The 22,216-nt window shown below is 45.7% G+C and overlaps 1 protein-coding gene across 7 annotated transcripts in view; it reads left to right on the forward strand.

The window, feature by feature from the left end:
* YARS2 (tyrosyl-tRNA synthetase 2) overlaps nt 1-10,033 on the forward strand; it is a 136,439-nt gene extending 126,406 nt beyond the window's left edge. For all 7 annotated transcript variants that reach the window (XR_004536724.1, XM_033917549.1, XM_033917521.1 and 4 more), the window contains one exon: nt 7,025-10,033. Coding sequence is in view for 6 of the 7 variants with exons in the window: in XM_033917549.1 (XP_033773440.1) it covers nt 7,050-8,606 (1,557 nt within the window). In the remaining variant the exon portion in view is untranslated. The remainder of the gene's footprint in view (nt 1-7,024) is intronic.
* Nucleotides 10,034-22,216: the final 12,183 nt, after the last annotated feature.

Consider the following 22,216-nt stretch of genomic DNA (forward strand, 5'->3'; position numbering starts at 1 on the left):
AGGACCCAGCCCAGGTGGGTTCTTATCGGCCTATTTCCCTCCTTAATCAGGATGCTAAACTTTTTGCCACACTCTTGGCGAGTAGATTGAATGCCTTTTTGCCACTTTTGGTCCATGAGGATCAGGCTGGCTTTGTGCCGGGCCGTTATGCGTCAATGAATCTGGTCCGGGCTTTGATGGCCCTTCATTCCAGATGTGGCCTTGAGGGCGAATCGGCTATTGTCGGCCTGGACATGGAAAAGGCATTTGATAGTATCTCGTGGCAATATCTCTTCTGGGTTCTGCGTCAGTTTGGCCTGGAGGGGTCTATTCATCAATGGATCCGTAGCTTGTATATTCAGCCGCAGGCCAGACTTTTGGTCAATTTACTGAACCGTTTGCTTTGGGACGGGGGACGAGACAGGGCTGCCCGTTGTCCCCATTACTTTTCGTGTTAGCTATTGAACCACTGGCTGCTCGGGTTCGGGGGGATCCGACTATTCAGGGCATCCGCATGGGGGGTATGGAGAGTCGTATTAACCTCTTTGCGGATGATATCCTCCTTTATCTGGATCCGGCAGGATCTTGGGCGGGTCCTTGCTCTGGTCCGTTCCTTTGGAGATCTTTCTGGTTTGCGTGTTAATTGTGATAAGTCTGAACTTCTCCCCTTGCGGTCCACTAGGATGGAGCCATGGCATGCGAGTCTTGAGATTCCCCCGGTGACGGGGCTGATGCGTTACCTTGGTGTATACTTAAGTCCGGACCTCAAGCTTCTGTACCGCTCTAATGTGACCCGTCATTTGGAGGAGATTCAGAAATTGTGTGATAAATGGAGAGACCTTCTGCTGGGTATTTCGGGTCGGGTGGTTTTGACTAAGATGGTCCTTCTCCCTAAAATTTTGTATCCGTTGCAGGCGGTGCCGCTTTGGGATACTGCTAAAGATGTGCGTCTGTTTCGTTCGCTCATCTCCTCCTTCATTTGGCGTCATAAGTGGGCCAGGATTAGCTATGCCACCTTGGCTCTGGATAAATATAGGGGTGGTTTGAGTCTCCCAGATCTTAGATATTATAATGTCGCCGCTCTGTTTCGCTTTATTCATGAGGGATGGTCGGGCTGTTACAAATTCTCTTCCCAGGACTGGGTAGAGTCGTGGTGTGCCCCACATTCAGTCCTGTCTCTTCTGCATGTTCCGCTGTCGGCTGTACCGGGTGGTGGGGCTAAGTTTGCGTATCTTCTCCTGATGCGGTGTGCGTGGCGGTGGTGGAGGAGACGGCAGGGGAAGATCCCGACAGCTTCCCTATTGTTACAGCTGTATGGCAATGCTGATTTTTCCCCGGGAGTGGGTCATGCTTGGTTTCGGCAGTGAGAGCAGAGAGGGGGTAGAACTCTCTGGGATATCCTTTCAGTGGGGGGGGGGGGTCATTTTCCTTCTTTTGCACCAGCTGCAAACGCATTGGCAACTGCCTAGGACTCACTTCTGGGCTTACCTTCAGGCACGGCATTATTACTTGTCCCTTGACCGTCGTTGGGGGGCTGCTTGGCTCTGTGGTCCCTTGGATGTCCAGTTTTTTCAGGTAACTCCGGCCTCAAATAGTTTATCTACCTGGTATCGGATCCTGAAGAATGCATCGGATCTGGGCCCTATTGATCGACTGACGTCCCAATGGCACTCGGAGCTTGGCACTACCTTGGACTGTAAGGCCTTTTTGGATCTTTTTGCCACTGTGTACGCCTTGGGAGGTTCCACGGATTTTAGGGAAATGCAATTTAAAATTTTGCACTGGGCTTATATTTCTCGGGCTCAGGGAGCTCGTATGGGGCTTTGGGAGGAAACAGTGTGCACCAAATGCAATCGTTCCTTAGGCACCCTTACCCACCATTTTTTTGGAATGCCCTTCCTCTGCATTATGGCTGCAGGTTCTCCCTTTTTTGGAGCGCATTCTCCAGAGAGCTGTGCCTTGGACGTATGGTTTTCTGCTCCTGGGAGATCAACGTGATTTGATTGAAGGGGGGCTCACGCTTTCCCAACGCAGGGTTCTCTACATGGCTGTCTTGGTGGTAAAAAAGCTCCTGTTGCAGCATTGGGTGGATGATTCTGTGGCATCCTTTCCGCAATGGAGGGCTCGTTTGGTAGAGGTGGGACGCTACGAGCTTCTCCGGGTCCCTAGCTCTGGGACTCTGACTCACCGCTGCTATCGAGATCTGTGGCAGCGAGCGTTGCAGGTCTGTTCCAGTATGGAGATAGGGAGCACGGCATTCTCCCCTTGATTTTTCTTCTCGTTTCTTTTGTCTTTCTGCTTTTGCATTTCCTGGGTAGCTGCATCTGTGTGTGTGTGGGAGTGGGCTTTTGGGAGTATGACTGTCTGGTGATTCGAGTGCGGAGTGTTTGTTGTGGTTTGTGGTGTAGGCTTGGGGTTTGGGTGTGTCTGTCTGGAGGGGGTTGATATCTCAAAATGTCAATTGTGATGGGCATTCACCCATGGGGGGTTGGTATTGAGCACTCTTTGTTGTCATTATCTCCAGTACTGTTTCTGGATGCTTTGTTTTCTGCTTGTTCTGCTCATGGTTGTCTGTTCCTTTGCAATTGTTAATAAAGATAATTGAAAAAAAAAAAATATGTCGCAAAAGTGCCACTGTATCATATTAAGAAATTGCAATGCTAACCAGGATGTTTCAGGTTTCAGGTTTATTTAAAAATTTGATATACTGCCTTATCAAAATTCAAAGCGGTTTTACATAATATAAAAACAAAGAATACAAAGGACTTGAGTTAAAAACAAATTACAATAAATATTACAAACAATCAAACGCACAGACAAACATTAACATACCTATACAAAATGGAAAAGGGTAGAAATACATTTGTATAATGAGAAAGAGAGGGAGAAGGATCAAAATAAAAGGGAGGGGAACAAAAAATAAATAGTCTGGTACTTTGTAAAATAGGTTAAAATGATTAAAAAATGGCAAGTTTCCATTGCCGTCCTTAGATGGACTGTTATACTTCAAATGGACAACACTTTGGAAAAACTGACCACTGCACCAATGATTTTATGATGAGAATACTAAAAAGGAAATTTTAAGACAATCCAAGAATTTAAAATGATGAAATATATTGATACCTACTAGACAGGACTTAAAGACCTTGGCTTCCTTTCACACTACAAAGAAATTTAAATTGTTTTGTCACCTCTCTGTCTCCTACATACACACCCTCCCCACCCTCTTCCTGTGAAACTGTTACAAAATATTTCCCTTATATATGCGGATATTTGTCAGCATTTTCTTATTTCTGTTCTGAAGAAGGGGTTAATTTTTGAAAACTAATCATAAAATACACTGAGTTAATCCAGTAAAAAAGGTATTACCTTCTTTTATGTGTTTGTTTTATTTCTATATATTACCAAAGATAAATTACTAATTTCTAACAATAGCTCTGCAAGTTTAATTTTCAATTCTGTCAGTACTCTAGGATGTATACCATCTGGTCCTTGTGATTTGTTACTTTTCAATTTGTCAAATTGTCCTGTTACATCGTCCAGTTTTAGAGAGATTTGTTTCAGTTTCTCAGACTCATCAGCATTGAATTAGAGGTCTGTTTGGGAACGGGGATCGCGGGAATCACGGGGGTCCCGCGGGAATCCCCCCTAACCCACGGGACTCCCACGGGGACCCCCCCTCTAGCCAACGGGACTCCCACGGGGATGGAAGGCTTTGGAAGCAGGGTTCGTCCATATAATATAATGGACACGTCAGCCTTAGTGAAAGAGGGAGTTATAAATTAATTACCTGAACAGAAAACAAAAAGGGTTCCACCAAAGAGATTCCACAAGGAAAACAGCAGCGCAAACACAAAAGAAACTGTGGAATTGTTGATCCTGTCAGAAGTAATTGCTGCTTTTTATGGGGACGGGCGGGGATGGAGGTAATTCCTTGCGGGGATGGGTGGGGACAGAGAGGATCCTGACGGGGACGGGTGAGGACGGAGAAGATCCTGGCGGGGATGGGTGGGATTTCTGTCCCTGCGCAACTCTCTACATTGAATACCATTTCTAGCACTAGTATCTCCCCCACATTTTCCTCAATGAAGACCAAAGCAAAGAATTTATTTAACCTCTCCAAATGACCTTGTCTTCTCTGTATGCCCCTTTTACTCCCTCGGTCATCTAGCGTTCTAGCTGATTCTTTTACCAGCTTCTTGCTTTTAATATACCTAATAAGTTTTTACTATCGGCCTCTTTTACAAAGCCACACAGAAAGAGCCCCGAAGCCCTTTAATTCTCTATGGGCTTCGGGGCCGTTAGTGCAGAGCAGCCGCTAGTGCGGCTTTGTAAAAGAGACCGTATGTGTGTTTTACCTCTAGTACAATCTTTTTTTCAAGGTCTCTCTTTGCCTTCCTTATCAGCGCCTTGCAAGTGACTTGGCATTCCTTATGCTGTTTCCTATTATTTTCAGTCGGATCCTACTTCCACTTTCTGAAGGATTTTCTTTTAGATCTAATAGCTTCTTTCGTCTCACTTGTTAACCAGGCCAGCTGTCATTTGACTTTCCTTCTTCCTTTTCTAATACACTCCTCCCTCCGTATTTGCGGGGGTTAGGGGCAGAGCCAGCCTGCGAATATGGAAAATTCGCGAATAACATTTGGGCTGACTCTGACTCACCCCCACCTCCCTCCTGCCTTCCTTCTGCGATCCGGACTTTACCTGGTGGTCTAGCGGTGACCTAGAGCAGGATCGATCTTCCTACACTCCTGCCCTGTGCAGAGCCCTCATCAAAAATGGCTGCTGTGAGTTCCCGTTGTAGTCTTGTGAGACCACAGGAACTTACAGCAGCCATTTTCGATGAGGGCTCTGCATGGGCAGGAGTGTAGGAGGATCGCTCCTGCCCTGCATCACTGCTAGACCACCAGGTAAGCCTGATTCACTGGGGGGAGGGGTCCCGGCACCAAAAACCACGAATAGTCAGAACCGCGAATAAGGAGGGAGGCGTGTACATGGAATATATCTGATCTGGGCTTCCAGGATGGTATTTTATAATAACATCCACAACTGATATAAATTTTTGACCTTTGCTGTTGCTCTGCTAAGGTGTTTTTCAATGTTAAATGCTATTGTATTGGTTTCATATATACACTTACTCCAGAGATTATATCAAATCTGATCTTGTTATGATCATTGTTTATCACTATGTATTATCAAGTGGCCCCAGCACCATTACCTTCTGCACCAAATTATGCACTTCACTAAGGACTAGAGGCTGGGTTCTCAAAAGTCTTTAACAATGGTAGCTAAACTGGTTTCAGTTGGTTTAGTGTGCCAGTATTTTACCATCCGAAGAATGGCTCACTGTTTTTTTCCAAGCTTCCTGGCAGATTCTGATTCTGCCATGCAAATGTAGTACAATGAGGTCATTAATATTAAAATGGAATTACAGTGAGGTCATTAATATTAAAATGATTACCCTGGGTGATTTTCTAACCTTGTACTCCATTTGCGGGCAAAATTTTCCGGCAGGGTCTGAGCTCTCATAGCCTTACTTTCCGGTCAGTATGCCTGAGCACTGATTAGGCTTAGGCACTGACAGGAAAGTAAAGCTTGACAGTTCAGACCCCACCACAAAAAAATCCCCTCCTGCCCACAAATTAAAATAAAGGGAACCTCTATTCTTCCCTCCCTTCCACTGATGCCCCCCAGGGCTCTTTAATGTCCCATGATTAGCATGAAGGATGTCCACTCTCTTCTGCCTCAGTTGCCGTTGCCCGGATCTGCCTGGACCCCTTCATACACCCCCGTGCTTTGGCAGGAGGGATGCCCACTTCCTCCTACCGCCAGGTCCCCTGCTCCTGTACCTTTAAATCAAAGGATGACAGGAGGGGTGTCCACTCCCTCCTGCCAGCAGGCCAGTAGAGTCCCTCAGCAACCCCCTCTCCCCCCCTCCCCGGTAACTTCAAGTCGAAGGACGGTTGGAGGGATGCCCACTCCCTCTGGATGGCCAGCCCACTTCTTCAAAATGATGAGCCTTCCCCTTCCCAGTGCATCCTGGGATGCACTAGGAGGGGCCTAAGGCCCTCATTGGCTCTGGTGCTTAAGGTTCCTCCCCGATAGGGGGGCCTTAAGCATCAGAGCCAGTCAGGACCTTAGTCTTTTTACTGAACTGATGGCCTACAACGTCGGGTGGGAAGGTATTAGCACACATGCAGTATGGGCACTGTCAAAATATTTAAAGTGACAGTGCTGTTGGTAGTGGCTCTACCAGGTTCCATGGATGATGTCGCCCATATGTGAGAATATATGCCTGCTGTCCTCGGAGAACACCTGCTACAAGCAAGTATCTTTGCTGAATTGTTATCTGAAAGCAAAAATTGTAGTTTGCATGAATTTTTTTTTTTGCATGAAATGAGAAAGACATATATTTAAGTATACTGCTGTAAGATCTTTAATGCCAAAACACTATAACAACTGAAAGGCCGTATCTCAGGTTAAATATTAATTTGATATATTATTGGTTATTTATAATAAACACACTAACCTCCTCTTTTACAAAATAGCGATAGCAGCTTCTAACGCGGAGAGCCGCGCTGAATGGCCCACGCTGCTCCCGACGCTCATAGGAACTCAATGAACATCGGGAGCAGTGCAGGCCATTCAGCGCAGCTCCCAGCACTAGAAACTGCTGTCACAGTTTTAATAGAAGAGGGGGTAAATTTCACTTCTCATTTTCTCTGGCACATGTTCAACTTTTGCTTTCAGGTGATGGCACATTTGATTTTATTTGTAATAGATGAATAACTGCTTATATGGGTTTTAAATGGAATTCTCATTGCTTTAATATATAGGGCTATTTTTTTCTTTAAAAATACAGAGAAATCTTGATTTCTATTTTTTTAAACCATCAGTATATCTGTGCCCCATAAACTTTGACAAAGAATCTGTCAAACAATTCTGGCTAAGAATAGACAGTGTGTATAAAATATCTGAAAAATGATGACAATGATATTTTTAAATGTTTTCCCATATTAATGCTTTATCTTTTATTTATTTTTAGGATAATTCGTAGAAAAAAGAACATCATGGCAGTATATGCATGTAAAGAATTGATGTATACAGTAGAAGAGGCATTAAATATATTAAGAAATCCTGATCTCTCAAAAGCCATCAAGATTCCTCCAGTCAATCCTAGACCAGGGCAAGTCTTTTTATTTTCTTATGCTGAATGTGCAGACAAAAAAGAGGACTGGCGAGCAGATCAGTATCTATGGATACATCAAGGTGTACGTCGATGGCCCAAAAAAAACCCCAAACTTCTAAAGATGTACCACCAAGTTAAATCTGAAAATGGTGCAGGCAACTTCTTTAGGTACAGTTACCGACTCCTAAAAGTTGATAGTACTCTTGTTTTAATTCAATACCTTGGTAAAGTTCCAGACATCCAGATGCAGATCCATGGTAATCGAAAGAAGAATTTGGGGAAGTTCCACATTCGAAGCCCACCATCAGTCCTTCTAAGTATGAAAAAGGAACAGGGAAAACCCATCCAAATTTTTCAGAAGCTTTGTTCTGAAGGTAATAAAACATCTGTGATGTTGCCTCGAGATGTTCAGCAAGTCAGAAATGCTAAAAAAGCCCAAAAAAGAAAGAATCAGGCAATTTTAGATGACTTGAACAGTGCAGAGGAGCACAGTTTCCTCTTGGATGATTTTGTTTGGCTTTATTCTCTTCTGCCTGAAGTTGTGGTCATGGCGGGTCATAGAGAAATGTGTAAAATCTTTGAAGACCTAGCCTCTCAAACAAATGATATTCCAGTATTGATGTCCTATGATACAACATTTAAACTCGGTGACTATTATATCTCAACTCTGGTTTTTCTGCATGGATTTTTTAAAGAGAGTCCCATTGTCCCACTTGCATTCATGTTGCATAAAGCTAAGAAAGAACTCAATCACTGGTTGTTTTTCATTATGATTTTGAGACACTGCCCAAAACTGTGTACAGAAAGAATTGTAATTGCATCTCATGAGGAAACCGCCATTCAATCAATCGATCAGGTGTTCCCAACTGCTAAAAGAGTGATCTGTTGGAACCATATAAGGCAACACATCAATGTATGGGTTACAGAGCAAGGGGGCTCAATGGATGAAATTGAGTTTTACATGACAAGCGTTGCAGATCTTCTATGGTCAGATTCCAAAGAATGTTTTGAAGAAAAGCTGAGAGAACAACAGGGAAAATGGAGCCAACCATTTGTACAGTATTTTCAGAGTAACTTGCTCAACAGCATAGTGCAATATGCTGGAGCCTGGGTATTAAAAGAGTACTTAGTTTCTGAACCTGGCAATGGAATAATGACAAACATTTCTGAGAGTTTCAATGTTGTTCTGAAGCGTTTGGTAGAGTGGCAGGAAATGCCAATGGAAACTTTGGTTATCTCCCTCTATTACCTACAAAATTATTATATTAGAGAGCTGCTTCGTGGGCAGTGCCACTTAGGAAACTATCACTTAAGAGAAGAATTCATGAGTTATGCTAAGCTGCTAGAAGATGTTACATTTCCCGAAATGTACTGCAATCCAGAGGTTATTTTGGATATTGCCAGGGGACAAACAGAGTTACGGTTTGCAAAGATTTGAAAAGCAGCCTAAATTTCTACCTGTCAAATGTCTGAAACAGAACAATAAGCAGAGGATGGATAGGTCATGAACCTGCATTGGGCATGTAAAGAAACCCTTCCTCTCCTCACCATATACAGATAACAGCCATAAGTGTCAGGAAGTTCCCAAAAGCTTCAGTACAGAATATAAAAGCTGCAGCTGGAATAGTCGATGTAAAACAAAAGTCAAGATCACTAAAGCATGTGGATTCCCTGCAGCTGAATTGTAACAACCTAGTTAGAAGCTGAAGAAAATGCTGTCAGAGTCCTGCAGCCTTCCTTTAACCCTCTGTGTGCCTGGAGGAAGTCGGTGCACTCACTGTGGCCAGTGCCTGATACCCTGAGCATTTGTCAGCAGCTCAAAGATGAGCTGTTGAGTCTCTTCAAGGGGAGAGGAGAAAGCAGCTTCTGAATTTGGCTCATCGACTCCTTCCTACGGAGCATGAGGACTGAAGGAAGCCTGCAGAGAACAGAATGTCCTCGAATAAAAGGGATGAGAGAAATTTTAGCTGTCCCTGGATGTCGGGCAGTTTTCTTCAGTGAAAATGATGGTGAAAACAGAAGAAAACTGATTGTGATGGGAAAGCATGAAAAGAGAACCCAGGCTGGGGATGGAAGTAGCTTTGATGAATACAGAGAGTTGAACTCTCGGTAGATGCGAATTCTGAGGTAGTGCTCTGCTTCCTGTTCAGAGAGAGGAGCTGCACATTGAAGCTCCATGCCTGGCATTGCCAGCTGCCAAAGAGACCCGGTCCCATCCATATTAGCCAGAGCACAAAAGAGAGAGACTTGGGCACCTGCCTTGGGAGGGGAAGGAGGCAAAAAACAGTAAGGAGCAGAAGCAAAAGATGGCCCAGATGCTGTCTGATGACACTCGAGGACTGATCCATTATTTAACAGCTTTCCATGTCGCACATCCTAAGATAATCTCTCTTCATTCCATACTTTATACTGAGGACTCCCTGATGTATATAGGGTTTTGTGTTTGTTTGTTTGGGTTTTTTTGTATACTATGACATTGAATTTTTAATATATTTTGTTAATAATCTAATCTCTGAGCTGCTGCATGGGCTCACTGTCTCACATGACTGCATAGTGTAGATAATGCTATTAGGCTGCTGGTGATTTCATAAAAATAGATCACACCTTTCAGTAGTAGCTCAAATATTCAGGTACAGTAGATATTTCCGTAAGTGGCGTTTTATATTTTGAGGTGTTATCACGTTCTCTAATGTTGCATAAGCAAAGAGTTGTTCTGTGGAGATTTTGATCTTTTAATTCACATCTTTACCTGGTTTATACAGTCTCTAACTTTCATTTTCATAAATACCCATGGCAGTGTGGTGAAGTTTTTACATGTTGGAAGAATCCATTATAAAGATTTGTAAATAAAACTATTAAATCACACTTAAGACTAAGGTGAAATTTATTGTATTTAACAGTTTATACTTAGTCAAATTGTCAGGAAGACTGATGTGGTTATAGTCAGTGTATGTTGGCACCTTTGGCAGGGGTGATTTTCCTTGGCACAACCCCTCTCCTCCATACCCTTACCACTTGGTGCTTCTTCCAAACTATTCTCCACCCCTTCTTTAGGTGTACAAGTCTGTCTTGGTCTCCCAGTCCTCCTCAGATGCATGGACTTCCAAACACAAGAGGGTTTTTTCCCTCCCATTCTTTTTTAAAAAAATATCTTTATTGGTCAAGCATTACAACCACAACACAACCACAAGTACAACAGTGCAACAAGCCAATGCAACAGTGCAGATACAGAAAAAGAAGAGCAATCCAGCTGCAAATCGGCTCCCAGCTGCAATGTCCAGGTGTGTTATGGCCAGCCGCTCAGCCATTGGTTTTCAGTATACAAAATACAGGCAAATGAATCAAAAGAATCCCCCCCTACATAATCCCTAATACTAAAAATGAACAGAAAGAAAAAACAACATTCACACTCCTTGCATTCCACAATCACTCCCCCCAAGCACTAGCCCAGAAGTTACTCAAAGTATTTTAAAAGTGAGATAGACAGAGACAAAGAGGAACCCCCCATCCATATGGTGCTTTGCCCCTAAGTCATCACAGGTAGAAACACTGCTGCCACAACCAAATATAACGCTGTTGTTCGGGGGTTTGTCATTTCCCTTTTCCCACCAAGAGTTCACATCTGGCCGTTTGCACCAAGAGAGATCCATGCAGCGACTGGAGGACTCTCATTCTACTCTCTCAGATGTACCAGTACCTCAGTTTACTCATGGCTCATTCCCATCAGTATATTTCTCCCTTTTGGATCTTCCACCTGCCTCTGTCTGTTATTTCTGTGGCTCTGTATATAATATGAACTTGTATATAATTACTCATAAGCATCGGAACGGGGGAAGCCACAGGGGCCGAGGCCTCCCCCAAATTGCCAATTTTATGTACCACTTTTATCCCAGGTGGTCCAGAGGTGCAGGGGGCAGGAGCAAACTTTCCGCACTCCTGCCCGCTTCTAACCTGGTCGATCGCAGCTAGTTTCTTCTGCTGCTGAGCGTCAACGAGCAGGAGCACGCTTAGCTCCTGCTCAGCACTCAGTGAATTCTTTGATTGGCTCCCACAAATTCTCATGAATCGCCAAGAATTCATGGGAGCCAATCAAAGAAACCGCTGAACGCCGAACCTGAGCGCCAAAGCACACTCCTGCTCATTGCTGCTCAGTGGCAGAAGAAACTAGCCATGACTGACTGGGTTAGCAGCGGGTAGGAGTGTGGAAAGCTCACTCCTGCCTGCTGCACCTCTGGACCACCAGGCCAGAGGAGGTAAGAGGATGGGGCAGGGTGCAGAAAGAGTGAGGGAGGGAGGGTGGCTAGGTGCAGAGGTTTGATGGGGAGAGGCTGGGGATAGGGAGTTGGGAAGGCAGGGAGGACATGCTCGGGGGGTTAGGAAAGACATTCTGCACATACTGTGAGAGGGTTGGGACGTACAAATGCACGGGCTGGGCTGGGGGGTTAGGAAAGGAAGAAAAGAGAGATGCTGCACAGGTGGAGTAGTGGGAAGGGAGAGAAAAAAAATGCTGCCGGTGGGGGAGGGAAAAGGAATGGAGAATTGTTGGAAATAGGTGTGTGGCATGAGAGGGAAAGGAAGATGATGTATATAGGGAAAGGAAGAAAGAATTGTTGGACATGATAGTGGTGGAGAGGAAGGAGGGAGAAATGTTACACTGGGAGGGAGGAGAGGTGACCCATAGAAGAGAGAGATGTCAGACCACTGAAATGGGAAGGAGAGAAAGAGAGATGCCAGACCACGGAAGGGAAGGAGGGGAGAGAGAGATACCAGACTGCAGAAAGGAGAGGAGAGAGATGTTAAACCTTGGGAAGAGGGAGGGAAAGAGAGAGAGATGCCAGACCATGGAAGAGGAGAGAGATGCCAGACCATGTGGGGGGGAAGGGGGAAGACAGATATCTGAGCATGGGAGATGGATGAGATGGTGCATAGGGGTGGAGGGGAAGGGGAGAAAGAGGGAGGAGATGGTGCACAGCAATAGGTGCGACAGGAAGAGATAAGAAATGCTTCTTATGGATAGATGGGAATAGGGGAGAAGAAAGATGGAGGAGATGGAACACATGGATAAATGGGAAGGGAAAGCATGGAAAAGTAGATTTTAAGAAGAAAGCAGAAAAATGGAAGAAAGTTGAATTTTAAACGTTAATGCTAAAGATGGATGTATCACTTAAGCAGCTCCTACTATTTAAAAGCATGATGTACGAAGGTAATCAAAAAATGACAATGCTTCCAAATGCTCAGAGGTGTGCAAAACTCTATGGGGGGGTGTTTCTGGCCCCCTTGTTTAATAGTTTGTTCTTCAATCATTGCATGGATTTAACTTTGTCAAATTTAACTTTTACAATAGATAGCTGTGCAAAATAACATGCTTCATATATCTATAATAATAAAACCCTAGCCGCGCATGCACACTTGAAACTGTGCCTCCGCATGTGCAGAAGAACCACCGAGCAGGAAAGCATCTCAGCACAGTGGCAGCAGTCCTGACCCGTCAACCCCCCCATTACTTACCCAGAGCATCAGTGGCAGCGCTGTAAACAGGCTTTGCGGCAGGACCTTTCCTCTGCCGCATCACTTTGGATGCAATAGAAGAAAGGCCCTGTTGGGGGCTGGCCGCGAACAGCCTGTTTACCTTGCTGCCACTGTTTACCTTGCTGCTTTGGGTAAGGAATGGGGGGTTGGTGGGTCTGGACTGCTGCTGCCGCTGCTACTGCTTTGGGGCACAGAAGGAGGAGGGGTTGGTAGGTCAGGACCGCTGCTGCCACCTCGGGTAAGTAATGGGGGTCTAGGAGGCCAGACCCACATGGAGGGAGGGCAGACCTGTGGGAGCGGTGGACCAGGGGTGTGTGTGTATGTGTGTGGAGGGTCCATCAGGGTGAAGGGCTAGGGAGGGGCAGCCTGCCCAAAGATTCAGTGCAGTGGCCAGGGAGGGGGTGGGGTTTGAACTGGTGCAGGCTCTGGTGTTGGGGTGCGGTTGGGTGAAGAGGGTTAAAGTAATGGGAAGGGGGAGTTGCAGTACCATGGGGAAGGGCAGGGGAGAGACGAGAGAAATTGGTCCTGGGGTGGGGTACAAGAGAAAAGGTAAAAGAGAGGAGCAGTGTCGGTACCTAGGCTGTCCAGTTCCCTTGTTCCGGTGCCGAGGAGAGGAGCAGCATCGGTACTGGGAACAGAGAGGGAAGGCAGGAGGGAACAGAAGACTTGGAGAAGCGGCGAGGGTTCGCTTCGCCCACCGCCAATGCAGCACACGCGGTGCTGAAGAGAGGAGAGGAGCAGCGTCGGTACCTAGAGGTTACCTAGGGTGTCCAGTTCCCTTGTTCCGATGCTGAGGAGAGGAGCAGCGTCAGTGCCGGGAACAGAAGGCTCGGGGAAGCGGCGAGAGTTCACTCCGCCCACCCCCATCGCATCAGAGGCAGCGCCGGACTCCCCCTTAAAAGGGGAGGGGCCAACAGCACCCAGTAATTCAGCGTACGGCAAAGGCGTTCGCCTTAGCGGGAGCGTCTTTGCGAAGGGCCTCAAGAAGATCCAAGTCACTACACCCAAGAGCACCAGGGAAGGACTGAAAGGTAAGGAAGTGGCAAGCACAGAAGGTAAGGAAGAAGTAGGCGCAGAAGGAACGAACACACACAAGCAACAGTAAGGTAAGGTAGAGCAAAGACAGCACACACAAGAAGGCAGCAAGGTTAGAAGCAGGCGCAGAAGGAACAAACACAAGCAAAAGTAAGGTAGAGCGAAGGCAGCAAGGCAAGAAGGCACAGAAGGAACAAACACATAAGCAAAGGTAAGGTAAAGCGAAGGCATCACACACGAAGGCAGCAAGGCAAGAAGCAGGCACAGAAGAAACACGTAATCTTAACTGTTATCTTAAAGTAGGAACTACAATGGAAGTAAAGGGAAACCATCGGGGAGACAGTCATATGTATGCGGTTGGTGTCAGGAGCTAGAAGGACTTTACACCACGGAGGACCCAATCAGGACAGCTGAAGACTTCATGAGTGAGAGACACATCGAGGAGGAAGTCAGGGAACTCGAGAAATTCATTGAGGAAGCATACAGGAGGAGGGTGGAAGAGAAAGAACTGATGAAAGATGAAGTTACACCAACACCAACATGGAAGGGAGAACAAGAAGCAGATGACCTCAAAGAAGACACCCACAGAGAAATACTGCACGAGGGGAAGGAATTGTCTAGTCGATGCCCAGAAGAAGAAAGAGCAAAGCACACCGAGGACATTGACCTGAGACTGAAGCGAAAATTGAAGAAGGGAATGTCAGCGATCCTAGTGGGAGACTCGATCATGAGGCATGTGGACAGCCACATAGCAGGAGGGAGAGAGGATTGACTGGTAACCTGCCTCCCAGGAGCAAGAACCAAGGACATCGTGGACAAAATTGGAAAGATCCTGGAACGAGCAGAGACTAGAGAGTTGCACGGGGACAGAAATCCCACCCATCCTCGCCTGTCTCCGCCAGGATCCTCTCCGTCCACACCCATCCCTGCAAGGAATTACCTCCATCCCCGCCCGTCCCCATAAAAAGCAGCAATTACTTCTGACAGGATCATCAATTCCATAGTTTCTTTTGTGTTTTGCGCTGCTGCTTTCCTTGTGGAATCTCTTTGGTGGAACCCTTTTTTTGTTTTCTGTTCAGGTAATTAACTTATAAACCCCCTCTTTTACTAAGGCTGACGTGTCCATCATATTATGTGGACGAACCCTGCTTACAAAGCCTTTCATCCCCGTGAGAGTCCCGTTGGCTAGGGCTCTAACTTGAATCTCCTGCTTCAAAACAGCTCCACTACCAACGGGAGCTGCCCGACGCCTCAGCACACCTCCTCACTGCAGGGATCTGAATCGGGACGGTGTGGGAGACAAACTCTGCCTCCCGCCATCCCTAGCAGGGCTCTAACTTGAATCTCCTGCTTCAGAACAGCTCCACTACCAACGGGAGCTACCCGACGCCTCAGCACACCTCCTCACTGCAGGGATCTGAATCGGGACGGTGTGGGAGACGAACTTTGCCTCTTGACATCCCTAGCAGGGCTCTAACTTGAATCTCCTGCTTCAGAACAGCTCCACTACCAATGGGGGCTGCCCAACGCCTCAGCACACCTCCTCACTGCAGGGATCTGAATCGGGACGGTGTTGAAGACGAACTCTGCCTCCCGACATCCCAGCAGCGCTTGGAACAAAAAAAAAAAAAGACTGAACTCTGATGCTATACGATCCCTTACTAGAAACTATTGTCTATCTCTAACCAAGTTTCACATGAAACTAACACCTGTTAAGCTGTTAAACTGCAAGTAATTGTCTAACCCCTCTTTGCTCTTATCTCACTAGCAGCAGTTGGTGCTAAGTCTTCAACCCAGCTTGCTTGTTTTCTGGTTTTGTTTTGTTTTTCTCTTTCTCTATCCTCCAGTTGTCTCACTAGTAACAATTAGGCACCAAATTCCCATCTTAGCTCTGTCATACTTGACCCTCCATTAGGCTCCAGCTGCAACAGTAGGACTGGCCAGGACCTGATAGTGAGACCCTCTCGAAACTCTTCCAGCCCAGCTCCTCAATCCCCCCATCCTATCATTCCCCCAACTCTCCAGGCCACCCCCTTCCCCATCCCCTTTCCCACCACTTTTCAAACCACCCTCTTCCCCGCCTCCATTCATACCACATCCCCAACACTCCTTACGACACTATACTTCACCATCCCCATCGTTACAGGCCAAGGCAGATACGGTGATCTTACCTCCCAGCACAAAAAAAAAACACACCAGGAACCCTGCCAACCTCATCCCCATTCTACCCTCCCCACCAGCAATACTCTTAAACTGGCACTCATCAATGCAAGATCAGTCAACAACAAGACCTTCCTCCTATACAACCTCATCTGTGACAAGACTTGGGACGCCTTCATGATCACTGAAACCTGGATCCAAGACAATGATGGGATAGCACTAGGCGAACTATGTCCTCCAGGCTACCAGGCCCTAACCTGCTCATGTACCTCTGGGAAAGGAGGTGGAGTGACTACCATCAAGACCTCCACCACACCAAAACTGATAAACTCTATCAACATTCCCTCCCTAGAAGCTCTTGCTTTCACCATAGGCCACACCAACCAAACAGAAGTTGATAGTGAGACTCTCTCGAACTTCTTCCAGTCCAAAGTACAAACCATCCACAATAATCTTGACACCAACACCAACCCACTCCTGCACACCCCCAGCCTAACCCAAATACCCCATCCTCTACCACTCTCCCCCAATTTGATATGGCCACCCATGCCGAGGTTCTCAAAACCTTGACAGAACTCAAACCCTCCAACACCATCCTCGATCCCTGCCCATCCAGCCTCCTGCTGTCCACAGAAGACGCCATGGCAGAATCCATCCTCCCCATCATTAACACCTCCCTCTCCACAGGGACAGTTCCCCTCAGCTGGAAATCAGCTATTATCAAACCCACTCTCAAAAAACCCACCCTTGACCCTAACGAACCCAGCAACTATCACCCGGTCTCCAACCTCCCATTTGTCTCCAAACTCTTAGAACGAATTGTGCTCCGCCGACTACACCCTTTCATAGAAAAACAAGCTGCTCTATCCCCTGCTCAATCCGGCTTCCGAACAGGCCACAGCATAGTGTCAGTACTCCTAGATATCATCGATGATAGCTGGTTAATACTCGACAAAGGCAGCGATGCCCTACTAGTCCTACTTGACCTCAGTGCTGCCTTTGACACGGTCGACCACCACCTCCTCATATCCAGACTCTATGATCTTGGAATCAAGGACTCTGTCCTCCAATGGTTCACCTCGTTCCTCCACCAAAGGACCCAAACTGTCCTACTAGGGACGCACAAATCTAACCCCAAGCCTATCAAATATGGCATTCCCCAAGGCGCCCTTCTATCCCCCTTCCTATTCAACTTCTACATCAGACCTGTCATTGATATAGCACAAAAGTACAACATTAAAACCCACTCCTATGCCGATGACATCCAGCTGCTCCTCCCACTAGGCGAAAACCGTTCGTCCCAAATTGCTAACCTGCAACACTGCCTCTCTGACATGAAAACCTGGATGACAAACAACAAATTACAACTGAACGCTTCTAAGACCGAACTCTTATGGATCAGGAACAAAAACACCAAATACACACGCCCAACACTATCATGGGACTCCACTCTACTAACGGCAACAGATCAAGTACGCAGCCTAGGAGTAACCTTAGATGGACACCTATCCCTATCCACCCACATATCCCAAGTAGTCTCTACCTCCTTCTACTACCTCCGCCAACTGAGAAGGATCAAACCCTACATCTCCACACCTGACCTAGCCCAACTCCTCTACGCATATGTCCTCTCCAGAATGGATTACTGCAACTCCCTATTTAATGGCATAACCAAAAAAGATCTCAAGCGTCTCCAACGGGTCCCAAATGCAGCTCTCCGCCTCCTACACAGCCTCAACTACCATGATCCCATCTTCTCAGCACTCCGCGCTGAACACTGGCTCCCAATTAGCCAACACTGTGCATTCATGGCCCTGGCAATAGCACACAAAATAATTTATGCCACCACCCCCTCCTACATAAAATCCAAGCTACCCATCTACATCCCCACCCGCATCCTCCGCTCAGAAACGGAGATACGCCTATGCATTCCCCCCGGAAGGTCCCTCCTCTCAGAAACCGCCCGCAAACGCTCCTACAGCCACTTCATTCCCCAACTCTGGAACCAACTCCCCCCTCAACTCAGACTACAGAACTCACTAATGACATTCCGGAAAATGGTAAAGACCCTCCTCTTCAACTAAAGGTCACCCTCAGTCTACACCCAACCCCTTAAACCCCACCTCTACCCTTCTTTCTCCATTTTAATCTGCCTAAATTTCTGTATAGTCCACTCTCAGCCTATACTCAGATAACTTGTATCTAAACTAAACTACTTATATTTAAACTACTGTTCTTAATTTGCTGTATAGTCCCTATATTTACACTGCTGCACAGTCTCGTATGTCCAAGTATTTAAATCTGTATAATCTTGTATGTCCAATTCACTCCATTGTGAATGTTTACTTGTAAACCGTTCTGAGCTACTGGGAGGACGGGATAAAAATCTAAATAAATAAATAGTCTCGTTGGTTCGCAGTCGTGTTTTATTAGGAAAACCTTAATTTTCCCTTATGTCCTTTGCTTTTTGATATTGTATTAGAACCCTTGTTTGCTATTCAGCAAGCGAAGGAGATATAGGGTATTCCTTATTCGGAACAGGAATATAAAGTCTCTGCTTATGCAGATGATATTTTGCTTTATTTGAGAAATTCTAAAACAACCATTCCATGCTTGAATTGATAGAGAAATTTGGAAAATTTTCAGGGTATAAAATAAATTGGAGCAAATCAGAAGTTCTTCCACTCAATGTGCATTGTACAAAAGATTTATTTGATTCATTTCCCTTTATCTGGAAGGAGGAGGGAATAAAATAATTAGGTATTTGGATAAAAAAACACGCTGGAAGAAACAATGAAAATGATTGAAAAATGTTTATTAAAGAAGGTAACAGAATTGTGTGAGCAATGGAATCCTTTGCATCTGTCTTGGTGGGGGAGAGTCCAAACTATTAAAATGATGATTTCCCCTGTGGTTTGTTACCAAATGGGTATGATACCAAGTTTTTTCAAGGTCTTTTTATAGAAAATTAAATAGTATTCTTACAAAATTTATTTGGCTGGGTAAAATTGCTAGAATTGCCTTAATATCTTTACAAAAACCAATTGCAGAGGGAGGGGTAAATTTTCCCAATTTCTATAGGTATCATCAGTCCTATATTATGCGCCAGGGTATGTATTGGGTCCTCCCAGAACTCATGGATAAGTTCCCAGATTGGTTGTGGTTGGAAGGCAGCTCCTGTTTCCTTTGAGGCTTTGCCATGTTCTTAGTATCAAAATGCCTAGATTATATAAATAAAACAGAATATTAATAGATACATGGGAAACTTTACGTTATGTCAATAATTTAACACCTATTCCAATACAAAAATCTACAAATCAAACTATATGGCTGAACTCCAAGATTCAAATTGGCGGGTTTAAGGTCGTGTGGAAGTATTGGATAATAGCAGGTATATGTATTTTAGATGATGTTATATCTAATGGTAAACTGCTTGATTTTTCACAGTTGCAACATAAATTCGGTCTTGATAAATCACAGTTATAAGTGGTTGCAAGTGAAGCAGGCAATTCAGGCGGGGTTCCCTGAATGGAAAAATCTTAATAATCAATATAGTTTAGAGTAGAGAATGACATGGGGAAAAAATCTGTCCCCATCACTGCCCCGTCCCCAGCCCACCGTCCCCTTCACCGCCCCGTCACCGTCACTGCCATCCCATTCACCACCCCATCACTGTCCCCGCAGCATCCATATAAGCCTTAGTACTGCAATATTTAGCTTATTTCTTCCTTATAATTATAAATCAAAGTTCTGGCTGCTGAACTAGAGAAAGAGATGTTCAGCTTGCAGGGCTTTGTTTATAAATTTTTATCAACACAACTAATATACTACTTTATCCTAAACATTCCAGGTGCCCACCACATGTTGGGCTCGACTCTTTTTGCACTCCTTTAAGAATCTGGGGATATACAGATTTTGCGCCTCGCTCACCGTGTTCTTGAGAAAAGACCAGGCATGTTCTACCGTTTGCCATTTTTTTGAAGTGTTCCTAAGTTTCTTCCTTACCATTTCCCTCATTGCTTCGTACTTTCCTTTTCTGAAGTTGAAAGTTGTCGCTATGGTTCTCTTTCCTTTCGGTATTCCTACCTCAACCTTGAACTTGATCATTTATTGATTGTAGTTCCTCCTGCCTTTTCACATCTGCCCTTGGTACTGGTAGGATCTCTGAGAACGCTATCTTCTGGGTCCTCATCTTCAGCTTCCTTCCCAGAATCTTGAACTGTTCTATCAACCTGCTTCTTCTGTAGTCTCTCCTGCTGACATCGTTCATCCCGATATGGATCATTACTGTGGTCTCTTCCGTCTCCGCTCCTTCCAGGATCTTTCCAATTTTGTCTACGATGTCCTTGGTTCTCGCTCCTGGGAGGCAGGTCACCAGTCGATCCTCTCTCCCTCCTGCTATGTGGCTGTGCACATGCCTCAGGATCGAGTCTTCCACTAGGATCGCTGACTTTCCCTTCTTTAGGTTTCGCTTCGGTCTCAGGTCAATGTCCTCGGTGTGCTTCGCTGCTTCCTCTCCTGGGCATCGACTAGCCATTTTCTCCCCCTCGTGTGATGTTCCTCTGTGGGTGTCTTCTATGAGGTCATGTGCTTCTTGTTCTCCCTTCCATGTTGGCGTTGGTGTAACTTCATTGTTCATTTGAAGTTCGTTTTCTTCCACTCTCCTCCTATAGGCTTCCTCAATGAATTTCTCGAGTTCCCTGACCCTCCTCCTCAATGTGTCTCTCATTCATGAAGTCTATAGCTGTCCTGATTGAGTCCTCTGTAGAGTGAAGTCCTTCTAGCTCCTGTATCTTGTCCTCTAGTCCCTTTACTTCATTCTTCAAGCTTTCCGGCTTCTGGCACCGACTACATACATATGAATGTCTCCCCGAGGGGAGGTAGCCATACATATGACACTCTGTGCAGAAGACTGGAAAGCTCATCTTCTGGTTTCCCTCTGCTTCCATTGTCGTTCTGTCTCTCTCTGCCTGCTGCTGGTGTCGTTCTCTCTCTCTCTGCCTGCTGCTGGTGTCCTCTCTCTCTCTCTCTCTCTCTGCCTGCTGCTGGTGTCCTCTCTCTATCCCTCTCTGCCTGCTTGTTGTCCTTCCCTGGTGTCCTTGGGTGTAGTGACTTGGCCCTTCTTGAGGCCCTTCGCAAAGGCGTCTCACTAAGGCGAGCGCCTTTGCCGCTCGCCTTCGCCACGCGCCGAACGGCCGCGTGCCATTGGCTCCTCCCCTTTTAAGGGGTGAGCTTCGAGTCTGCTTCGGGTGATGTCAGGGAGTGGGCGGAGCTACCTCTCACCTCAGCCTTCACCCTCTGCCTTCTCTCTGCTCCCTCGTGCCTTCTTCGGTGGATTTTCTCCTCTCTCCCTTCTCTGCTCGACTTCACCTGCCTGCCCTGAACTCAAGCTGGCAAGCTCGATCTTCAGAAGCTGTGCAGTGTTGCTCCTCCCCTTTTAAGGGGGAGCTTCGAGTCTGCTTCAGGTGATGTCAGGGAGTGGGTGGAGCTACCTCTCGCCTCAGCCCCTCACCCTCTGCCTTCTCTCTGCTCCCTCGTGCCTTCTTCGGTGGATTTTCTTCTCTCTCCCTCCTCTGCTCGACTTCACCTGCTTGCCCTGAACTCATTCCAGGTATCCACCACCCTCTGAGTGAAGAAGAATTTTCTAGCATTGGTTCTAAATCTATCCCCTTTCAATTTCTCTGAGTGCTCTCTTGTTTTTGTAGTTCCTAGTACGCTGAAGAACCTGTCCCTTTCCACCCTCTCTATACCTTTCATAATCTTGTAAGTCGCTATCATGTCACCTGAGTCTCCGTTTTCCAGGGTGAAGATGAGATGTACAATGTCTGCATCTATGAGACAAATATGGTTTTTCCTAGAGCATTCTGGACCCCTGTTCGTTTACAAAAATTAGATGGCTCTAAGTCTAATAGATGTTGGCATTGTCATCTTGAAGCAGGGACTTTAGATCACTTATTATTCTATTGTCTATTTATTTTGGCTGTTTGGAAATCAATTTGGGGCCAAATAAATTGTTTGTTAGAAAATCATGTGGCATTATTTAATTTAATTTTTTAATTTAATTTAATTCTTATATACCGCTAATAACCGTGAGGTTTCTAAGCGGTTTACAAAAATGATGCATTAGAAGTTACAATAAATAAAAATAAATAAGATAGGTACTTGGAAATTCCCTAACTGTCCCAAAGGCTCACAATCTAACTAAAGTACCTGAAGAAACAATTTATGAAAAGTAAAGATAAAAATATAAAGACAGAGGTAGAGATAGAAATAGAAATGAATATTCCAACAAGATGGCGGCCAGTTAGGTCATCTTCTGTGCTG

This window comes from Geotrypetes seraphini, chromosome 1 (assembly GCF_902459505.1).
Source record: "Geotrypetes seraphini chromosome 1, aGeoSer1.1, whole genome shotgun sequence".
Lineage (NCBI taxonomy): Eukaryota > Metazoa > Chordata > Amphibia > Gymnophiona > Dermophiidae > Geotrypetes > Geotrypetes seraphini.